The sequence below is a fragment of the Abramis brama genome (assembly GCF_963993115.1).
Source record: "Abramis brama genome assembly, chromosome: 20".
NCBI classification, from domain to species: domain Eukaryota; kingdom Metazoa; phylum Chordata; class Actinopteri; order Cypriniformes; family Leuciscidae; genus Abramis; species Abramis brama.
Window position 1 is genome coordinate 21,406,869 of NC_139982.1, and position 10,844 is coordinate 21,417,712.

The 10,844-nt window shown below is 37.0% G+C and overlaps 2 protein-coding genes across 3 annotated transcripts; both read left to right on the top strand.

The window, feature by feature from the left end:
- Positions 1–777: 777 nt before the first annotated feature.
- gtse1 (G-2 and S-phase expressed 1) lies at positions 778–7,109 on the top strand. 2 transcript variants are annotated; one of them, XM_084095825.1, is made up of 12 exons: positions 778–903; positions 1,176–1,237; positions 1,486–1,543; positions 1,913–2,540; positions 2,622–2,783; positions 3,567–3,708; positions 4,018–4,413; positions 5,050–5,119; positions 5,199–5,399; positions 5,502–5,814; positions 5,898–6,014; positions 6,770–7,109. In XM_084095825.1, exons 2-12 carry the CDS (start codon positions 1,216–1,218, stop codon positions 6,863–6,865), a joined length of 2,205 nt encoding a protein of 734 aa, XP_083951951.1. In that variant the 5' UTR covers positions 778–903; positions 1,176–1,215; the 3' UTR covers positions 6,866–7,109. The 2 variants fall into 2 exon arrangements, with proteins under 2 accessions (XP_083951951.1, XP_083951952.1); XM_084095826.1 differs by having other exon boundaries at positions 780–903; positions 1,179–1,237.
- Positions 7,110–7,196: 87 nt separating this feature from the next.
- Positions 7,197–10,495, top strand: actr6 (actin related protein 6). The gene is made up of 11 exons (XM_084095977.1): positions 7,197–7,446; positions 7,543–7,660; positions 7,752–7,820; positions 7,906–8,029; positions 8,109–8,244; positions 8,315–8,371; positions 8,465–8,563; positions 9,470–9,548; positions 9,638–9,809; positions 9,899–10,037; positions 10,118–10,495. The coding sequence occupies exons 1-11, from the start codon at positions 7,379–7,381 to the stop codon at positions 10,245–10,247; spliced, it is 1,191 nt and encodes a 396-aa protein (XP_083952103.1). The 5' UTR covers positions 7,197–7,378; the 3' UTR covers positions 10,248–10,495.
- Positions 10,496–10,844: the final 349 nt, after the last annotated feature.

Consider the following 10,844-nt stretch of genomic DNA (forward strand, 5'->3'; position numbering starts at 1 on the left):
ACTACTAATTTCTTAAGCATTATGTTTGTTAGTGACTTATTCAAGTTATTCAAGTAAAAAAAATAATAGCATAAACATGGTCATACACATTTTCAATGAAAGGGTTCACCCAAAAAAATAAAATTCTGTCATCTTACTCAAGCTTATGTCGTTCTAAACCTGTATGAGTTTCTTTGTTCTGTTGAACACAAAACAAGAAATGTTAAGGTGTGTTCAACAGAAGAAAGAACATCCATACAGGTTTGGAACATGGTTTGGAACAACATGAGGGTGAGTAAGTGATGACAGAATTTTTAGCATAGCAATTAGAAATTTAGAAATGTTACAATTTTTTATTTTTGGGTGGATTATCACTTTAAGTAGTCATTAGATTTTGTTCTGTACGGAAGCGTATTGCATTCACTTTAGGAAAAATAATCTACTCTGTTTTTTTGGATTAATGACTTAATTATCTCGTAATTCTGAGATAATTAAGTCATTAATTCAGAAAAACAGAGCAAAAACTTTTTATTCATGAAAAAATATCTCGTAATTCTGAGATAATTGAGTCATTAATTCAGAAAAACAGAGCAAAAACTTTTTATTCATGAAAAATAATCTCGGAATTCTGAGATAATTAACTTGTTAATTCAGAAAAACAGAGTAGATTATTTTCCCTCAAGTGAATGCAATACGCTTCCGTAGTTCTGCGCATTGCGCAACGACAACATGACGACTGCTGCGTTCCGGAAACTTGCTCCACCAATCCTGTCGCAGGATTCCTGTCACGTGATCTTCGAAATCAGCCTGGCCAGTGGCCACGAAATTTGAAATGTGGAAACAGATCGCAAGTGCCTGTTATTTTTTGTGAACAGACAACAACACTAAGATTAATAAATATAACCCCTGTACTGCAAGCGAACAGTAAGTATTTTGGCTGTAGTAAATGTTTATCATCTGTTTTTAAGATTAAATTAGAATAGCATCGGTGATTAAACCGAATGAATCCATGAGCTTCCACGACTTCTATTATGTTCATGTATTGGTTAGTTATAAGATAAAGTGCTCGTTTTATTGAGTACCGTTCGTTTTATTTCGAGTATTTTAAACTGCATTTGGGTTAAAATGTACTTTTTGGTGTTTCAAACGTGTTGTAATCAAAAAGTGGAACCACATTAACTGTAAACTGATGTTAGCAGGACTGTGGCCTCCATTTGTTTTCCTTCCTGGCTGAAGATGGCATCAATCACTCACAGTGGTAATGACGTTTTATCTGATCACTATATGTCTAAACTAACCTTACAAAAAACTACTGTAGTGGTACTATGGTACTTGCCAGAAAAAACAACAACATTAAATTGGTACATGCCAGAAACACCACAGTATTTGTACTTTTTTGTAAGTGTAGTATAACAAGCTAAAGAAAATAAACACTGATTTGGCATGTTTAAACATATTTTAACATAATTTTACCAGTGGTTAAAACTGTGTGTTTTTTACTTCTAGATTTTGTTTCACTGGCTGAGGAGAAATTTGACTTTGATGTTTCATTGTCCCCTGCAAGGTTTGTTTTCAATGTTTAATTTAAGGCAGTGTTGTTATTGTTAACTAAAACTATTAAAAATAATTTGTTAATTGTGATATAAAATCAAATATAAGTACTAGAGAACAAAATTAAACTTAAAAAATGAAAGTTAGAATAAAAACTGAAATAAAAAAAGTTAAAATTTTTTTTAAAAAATGACATGCGTACATAACAAAATTACTCAAACTTGACCTTACAAAAAATATATATATATATAAAAATAAAAGCTATTTCAACAAAATTAATAAATACTATTTATTATAAATAGTATTTATTATTTATATTGAATTATAATGTGGTTTTAACATTTTATGATGATGTATGTCCTATGGAAATGTTCTCTCATAGCTCTAAAGGAGATTATGATGTTGAGGATGAGGTCTTCGTGGGTCCGGTTGGTCATAAAGAGAAATGCATTTCTCATGGAGTGGAGATTCACATGAAGGACAGTGTGAGCAGCGGCCCGTCTCTGGGAGAACAGCCCAGCTGGAGCCCCCTCACGGGAGAGAAGTTTGATGAAATCTGCAAAGAAGCTCATCTGGTCGCCAGCCACCTCGAGCAAACCATCACTGACTCTTCAGCCGAGAGCAGCGCGGTGTCCTCGTGCCAAGCTGAGGCGTTCGAGGAGGACACAGCAGCCAAACTGAGCATGTTCATCAAGCCAGCTGTTGTTTTGAGTCCCATCAAAAGAGAGACCTTTCTTGTGCAGGACAGCCCGATGAAGCAGCTTCCACCCGCCATTCAGAAGCAAATGCTGAAGTCTAACGGGATGGCCAGGTTTGGCAAGCCACGTCTCAGTACGTCGAGTCCAGTCAGGACTGTTGTGACGCAGCCTAAGATGGCTTCTAGAGGCAAAGCCCTTGTGCCTAGTAGTGGGATGTTACCCAGCAAACCCACAGCTCAAAGGAACTCACGACTTTCCTCCAGCACAAAACTGCCAGCAGCCACTAAAACTAGGCTTCATCCTCCCAGCAAAGTATTAATACTTCTCTCCATTTATTTATACACCATTACAGTTTGACATGAGATTTATTTAGAGTTTTTCAATGTCTTTCAGGGTAATTTTGGGCTGAAGCGCAGTCCTAGCGGTAGAAACACAAGTATAGCTGGTTCTTCTGAAGACCTTCTCTCTGACACCACCAGTGTTGCTTCTGATGTCAGCGATTCCTCTTTTAACACTAGTTTGCAAGGAAGAAGCAGCATTCCAGCCCGGAACAAGGTAAAATGACTAAAAGTGGTTTTGCTTTCGCATCATCGTCTCCGTGACATGATGACAAGATTACAATTCACTGAAGCCTCGTCTTCTCTCTTTGCGGCAATATTTTACGTTGTGACTTGTACGTTTGAGGTAGTAATATCTAAACTTGGATCGAGGCTGAGGTTGCACCAAATCCAATGACGCTGGTAGTGACGATTCTCTCTGACCAATCAGTGTTCTGCAGTGTTTACACGTCACATTTTAGTATCGGTACGGCTCGCTTGGAACCTCAACCGAGGTGGTACTAAAAAAAGTACTAGGTACTGTTGACAGTGGAAATCCCGACAAAAGTGAGACGTACCGAGCCGTACCATGCAGTGGAAAAGCACCATTTGTAACTTTGTAGATCGTATACATGCACAAACAGATACATTACACTCTAAAGGAAAAGGAAACCATTAATAAGCATTATATGACCTCTTTAATATTTATGTGGATACAGTGATGCACTTTTTTTCAGGACTTTTCAGAACAGCATTTATTTGAAATGGAAATCTTTACTGTCACTTTTGATCAAATTGAATGCGTCCTTTCTGAATAAAAGTATTAATATCTTTAAGCATATCTTTTCTGACACCAGACTTTTAAACAGCAGTGTACATTGTTTTTAAAATGCACAATAGGCTTGTTTTGTAATTTAGTGCAATTTACCACTAATATTGGAGGTTGCACGATTTAGGTAATTGTTCGACAATGCAGAATAAAATATATTTATGTATTTAAACATTTTTCAATATCCTTCAGACAGAAATGCGAGCTCCATCTGCTCTTAAAGCTCCTTCACTTCAGAGCTCTAGAGTTGTGGACAGGAGGAGAAACACCTCGTCCTCGTCGTCATCTGTGTCCAGCATCAACTCTAGTCTAACTATCTCCCCAGGAAGCAAAGGTGACCTTTGCCATCATCTAATGCTTACTTATAGTTTTTAATAATTCAATAGGTTATAATGATCTTTAGCAAATTTTAAAATGAGTGTCAATTTTTCATGCTTTACATTATAATGCTGTGATGCCTAAATCCATGTGAGGCATTCAAAATTATTTATTTGTTCATTTTCTTATGATTTAATTGTTTACAAGCCTATGAAGATGTAGTTTTGAAAAGAAAATGTGGTTGAATTTGATTTCATTGTATGCAACTTGTGTATCTACTGCCATCTGCTGGTTATTTACTTATATCAACTCCTTCTCTCACCAGCCAAACTCAATTCATCCTTGAACTCCAGCACTAACAGCATCGGTGCTCGTTCACACAGCAATATGAGCAGGTTGCCCAGTTCTAGCCGGAAATCCTCTGTTGTTACCAGAAACCCAGAGCCCCCCGTCAGCAGACGGACCTCCATCTCTACACAGGGGAGGAGAGCATCTGAACTTCTCCCCAGGCCTGTCAAAGCTACGCCCATTAAGAAAACGGACCCATTCCCACCTCCACAGTTTCATACCCCAGCAAAGACTACTGCTGAAAAGACCACCATTTCCAGCATCTCTGCATCTAATGCTAAGATTGGAAGTGCTCTACGGGGAAACCCTAAACTCAAGGTCCCAGTGGTGCCAACACCCACTAACTACCTGAAGGGAGTTCACAAATCCGAGGGTGAGGAAAAACATAATCGTGTTAATGTATAGGAACTGTTAGGATGAATCTCACTCAACCTGTGTCAAGAGCACTTCACACTAAAATCAAAAGAAAAAAATATATATATTTAGCATATGGAAAATGAAGCTTTTTTTTGGACCATCAACATTTTTTGCTTGAAATTGTTTTCTTGACCATTTAAGACATTTTATCCACAATTTCTCTTTACCGTAATAATTTTTATTGAGGGGGAAATCATTTTAAAGAAAAATTAAGTATTTAGAGAAAAATAAAGAATAAAATGCTGTACAAATACCCAATATATGTTATTTATTATTTTTACACACACATAAATATTTTTGTTTATAATTTCTATATTTAATTTAATACATATTACCTTACTAAAATATTGTATTTAAAGTATCTATTACAATGAGAATTTGCAACAAAAACAGTGTATTTTATTTTATGAAAATATCACAATGAAAAAAAAAAATCTTAATGGTCTTAACGAGAGAGTTATTTTTATGTTGAATATAATTTCCTAATTTTTTCATTTTGATTTTGAGGTGAAATGTGCCCTGAACATGTTTTTGTGGGATTTAACCAGGACATTATTGCATTCAGTCATGCTAACTTCTATTGATTTTACAGTTTCCTCCTCACCCGACGTTCCTCGTATCATGAAGCCAAAGAAATTATTATCTGCTTGCAGTGTGGATAGGTAATATAGTAATATTTTCTCAGAACATCATTCCATTTCTTTTAAAAGATTCTCTTAACTCTGATACATGTTTTGGTAGTATTCCTGATAATCTTGCGGGCCTCCTGACGCCCTCGGCTATGGGCAGTAAACTGCGGAGACCCTCGGCTCTTCCCACCCCAGTCAACCGTCGTATCTCTGGCATCCCTGCTCTCACACCCAAGAGCGTGTCACGCCTGAGTAAACCTTCCCAGCTCACAGAGCGCTCATTGACCTCCAGCCAAGTGGCCACTCATCCAAGGTGCTACTTTATGGGCTTCTAAGATACTTCAGTTGATCTATAGCTTGTCTCATTCTCTGTATAAGTAGAAATTAGAGTAAGTAGAATTGTCTATCTATGCAGCCCAGACCACATGAAGGAAACTGAGCAGGAGGAAGATAAGCAAACCTCAGTGTCAAATGAGGAGACCTGCCCTCCAGCTGACCTCCAGCCCTGCTCCCTGGTCTTTAATTTGGAGGATGAGCCTGAAGGACCTCCTGCCTGTGAGCCAGCAGCTGTGGAGAATCCCTCTGAGCCTTCGACATGTGATCCAGAGCCTTCGACATGTGATCCAGAGCCTCCTCAGGTCGACATGAAACCCCCAACACTTCCAAACACAGTCGACAGCCAAAAACACAACCTGCTCAAGAACAAGGAGAAAAAGGATGTTAAAGAGGTAAAATAAACTCAATTTGAATTGATTTTTAGATCAAATTTGCTAGAAAAACTTAAACAGATCTGAAAATGTTGCAATTGTAGGTTTTGCTTGTGGACGCGCCTGCACCAGCACTTCAGCTGTCAGAGAAGCTGCTAATTGATCTCTCCAACACCCCAGACCTGATCAAAACCTCCTCTGCAAAGCCCTGGGGAGGACAGGTGAGAGGACATTTCATATCCACTGTATCGTTCAAAAGTTTGGGGTCGGTAATGAAAGAAGTCTCTTATGCTCATCAAGTTTGCATTTATTTAATCAAATATTCAGTAAAAAGCTGAATTTTCATTTTCATTACTCCAGTCTTCAGTGTCATATGATCCTTCAGAAATCATTCTAATATGCTGATTTGATGCTCAAGAAACATTTCTTCTTATTATTATTATCAATGTTGAAAACAAATTTTGTGGAACCCACAATCTATTTTTTGCGGGATTCTTTGATGAATAGAAAGTTCTAAATGGCAGCATTTATTTGAAATAGAACATTATACATTTCTTTACTGCCGCTTTAATCAATCTAATTTGTCCATGCTGAATTAAAGTGTAAAAATAAAACTGAATTCCCCGGTTTCACAGACGAGGCTTAATTCGAGTCCCAGACTAAAATGCATGTTTGAGCAGTTTTAACTGAAAGCAACTTGCACTGATATATCTTTAAATATGTCAGTGCCATTTTTTTTGTCTCAAGATGCACACCTGTAATGTTTTTTGTAAGGCATGTTTATAAAAGCTACTCAAATGTCCTAACTGAACTAAGGCCTAATCCTGGCTTAATCTAAGCCCTGTCTGTGAAACCAGGCCTCAGACACCAAGCTTTTGAACTGTAGTGTAAATTCTTATATTGCTTGCGTTATTCAAGTATGTATACTGTTTATTTAAATGACATATTCATTTGTAATTATTAATTCCTCCCCCAGTTAATTGACCTGAGTTCGCCTCTTATAAAGTGGAGTCCAGAGGACAAGAAGGAAAATACTGAGAACGCGGCTCCACTGATCGACTTGTCTTTTTAGAGGACCTGCAAAATGTACTGGGAACTGTGCCAAGAAAAAATATTAACTGGAGCATTTCAAATAACTGATGAAATTAATCTAATGAGGGAGCTTGGATGCTGCTGTGCTTTATTAGTCTTTGATTGTGACCTTCTCTTTATTTGTGTCGTCTGTTTTGTATAATTGTATGTAATTATGGTGATCTGCAGTATTTTAGAGATGAATTCTATTTCCCCCAAAAGGTACGAATAAATGTTAAATTTACAATGTTGTCAAAGTTGTTTTTTTTATGATGTGCTCGCACACAAATAAACTCCCATACAGTAGGGGTCAGTAAGCATTCAGTGTTTTTAGATCTCTAGCATCTGAAATATAGAGTAAGACGCCCATAGAGCGGCATGATCATTTAGCTGATTCAATGTTTATTTAGATCACTCAATTAAATGCAGTTTGATTAATAATTTGTACCTTAATGCAATTGACTATCTCATCTTGTGATTTAAACCAGTACGTTTGAATAACAGAGATGTAAAAATGGCAACGCTCGTACTGGATAATGGTGCGTACTTTGCCAAAATCGGTTACAGCCATGAGAAAGTCAGGTATAGTGTTTTTATTATACATTTCCTTGTTATGTAAAACGTATTATAGTATATGGTAGTTATGTTGAGCTACATACCGATTTTTTTTCCCATTAGTGTTATCCCAAATTGCCAATTCCGTTCGAAGACCTCCAGGTTGAAAACTTTCACTGCCAATCAGCTGGATGAAATCAAAGACCCGTCCGGACTCTTCTATATCCTCCCGTTTCAAAAGGTATTGCATCGATATGAATGATAAACTTCACTCACTGCATTCTATATAAATCGTATTGTGTCTTACTTCATCTTGTCTGCATCTATATTAGGGTTATCTTGTGAACTGGGATGTGCAGCGTAAAGTCTGGGATCATCTGTTTGGAAAGGAGATGTTTAAGGTGCTTGAATGATTACAAACCTATCATATATTCTGCTTCATAATTGTACAGTATGAGATATTGAGCACACACAACACATTTGCAGGTGGACTTTGCTGATACCAACATTGTGATAACAGAACCGTACTTCAACTTCACCTCGATTCAAGAGTCCATGAATGAGATTTTATTCGAAGAATATCAGTTCCAGTCAGCCCTCAGAATTAATGGTAAGTTTAGTGTACTAGGATGCAGCCTACTTGGATGTAAATTCTTTGATTTTTTTTATTTTTATTTTATTTTATACAGCTGGATCATTGAGTGCTCATCGATACTTCCATGAGAAAAACTCTGAGCTGTGTTGCATTGTGGTGGACAGTGGCTTCTCCTTCACACACATCGTTCCGTATTGCAGGGGAAGAAAGATGAAAGAGGGCATTTGCAGGTGAGTTGCTCATTAGCCATACAAGTCATATTAACGCTGAACATTTCATAAGTCTCTGTACACTTCCTAGAATAAATGTAGGAGGAAAGCTGCTCACCAACCATTTGAAGGAGACCATTTCATACAGGTACACTTGCCACCATTTGAGTAGGGAAATTCTTTGGTGTTTCTTCCTTAGAGCAGAGTTCTCCTTGAGCTTGTGCCAATCTTTGTCTTAAAGGCAGCTGCATGTGATGGATGAGACCCATGTGATCAATCAGGTCAAGGAGGATGTGTGTTACGTGTCTCATGATTTCTACAAGGACATGGAGATTGCACAGTAAGTTTGCATCAACTTGATCGTAACAAATTAGCAATTTATTGCATTAGCAAATTGATTCGGCTTTGATCACAGGAATACATTGTCTCCTATTTAAATGTAGTTTAAATTGTAATAATATTTCCCAATATTACTGTTTTTACTGTAATATAGCCTTGGTAAGCATAATAGCCCTCTTTCAAAAACATTAAAGGGTTAGTTCATCCAAAAATGAAAATTCTGTCATTATTTAGTCACCCTCATGTCGTTCCAAACCCGTAAGACTTTTGTTCATCTTTGGAACAAAAATTAAGATCTTTTTGATGAAATCTGAAAGCTTTCTGTCCCTCCATTGATAGTCATCGTATGATGAACAGCTTGAATTTAGGCTTTTATTCACATATAAACATTGATCAACTCGCACATCAGTTGTGGTAAACGGAAGCAAAAGCATGTTCGCTTGACGTGTGAGAACTAATGAGGTTCATTCTCGTGTTATGCAGCACGTTTGAGCTTCAGCAAGAGGTTTGTTCTCGAGTGTCAAGCTGGTTCGGTTGAGCTTCTGTTTATGTTTGCTGATCAATGTTTAAATCACATAAAGCGATCGAGTCTCTTCAGAAAATTTGGACTAAACCACTCAATTCATATGGATTAGTTTTAATCTCTTTATGAACTTTTTGAAGCATTAAAGTGGTAGTTGCACAGCTGTCAATGGAGGGACAGAAATCTCTCAGATTTCATCAAAGATCTTCATTTGTGTTGAAGATGAACAAAGGTCGTACAGGTTTGGAACGACATGAGGGTCAGTAATTAATGATAAAATTTCAATTTTTTGGATGAACTGTCCCTTTAAAAAAAATCTTACCAACCCCAAACTTTATGGACAGTAGTATATATGTAGTATAAATAATTCTGGTGATTTGACAGATTTAAAGGAGAAGATAATACGGTCATGAAAGACTATGTGCTGCCAGATTTCAGCTCTATCAAAAAGGGATTTTGCAAGGTAAACCATTTGGCATACTATGAAAAAATAAAACACAGTACACTTTGTCTTTTACTAATACAGCTTTTTTTTTTTTCTTTGTGCTGCAGCCTCGAGAGGAGATGAATTTTACTGGAAAATATAAGACAGGCGAGCAGATTTTGCGGCTCACCAATGAGAGGTTTGCAGTCCCAGAGATGCTCTTTCACCCCTCCGACATCGGCATTCAGGAGATGGGCATACCTGAGGCTTTGGTCAACTCCATTAACAACATGCCGGAAGGTAGATTTCATCTGGCATTAGATGTATTTATGGGTTAAAATGTTATTTCATTTTAAGTACTCTAATATATGCCTACTTTTTATGTCCAGAGATGCAATCCCACTTCTATAAGAACATTGTTCTTACTGGCGGCAACACATTGTTCCCTGGATTCAGAGATCGGGTTTACAAAGAAGTCCGTGCACTCGCTCCCGTAGAATATGAAGTTTCTGTTGTTCTGCCACAGAAGTATGTTTTGAGAGTTCTGAAAAAATTGATTGACATTTTGTCTGGTTATTCTTTACTGAATATTTCACTTTTGTTTGCAGTCCTATTTGCTACCCATGGGAAGGAGGGAAGTTATTGGCCGAAAATCCCGACTTTGAAGAGATGGTGGTCACACGAGACGATTATGAGGAAAATGGACATTATGTATGTGAAGAGAAGTTTGATATTTGACCTGCATATGAATTATCTGTCTTTTGGTACAGAAATATTGAACACTGCACATATGTTTTTGTATGAAAACTAAGCTGTACATTGGCAACTGTACATTACACTCTATATTACTCAAGTTAACAGGCTTTTTGACTTTGAATGTGATACATTTGTATTGTTTTCCTTTTCTTTCTTTCTTTTTCTTTTTTTACATTTCTTTTTGTATTAAAATGTCACATGTAAAATAAAACTACTTTTTTTTTACTCAGTTTCTTGGTAAGAAAATGTATTTAACCTAATTTTTATATGATTAATAGCTTACGTTTCAGTTAAAGACCTATGATTTCACTAGTCTAATAATTTCTTCAGGCACGTCACGTCAGCTGCGCGCAGTCATCCTCTCGCTCGCGCCCAAAATACAATCCGCGCGAAAAAATCACTTCAGGGACGCAGATAAAACCGTCGCCAAACGTTAAAAGAATTAAATATTTTTCTCTAAATAGTTATAGAGTAATATCATACTTGGTGAAAGTCATTACATTTTGGATAGTTTTCTAGGCTGGAGTGATTGATTAGAGTAGAGAGATCACACACACTCGTCAGGTAAGTTCCAGATGA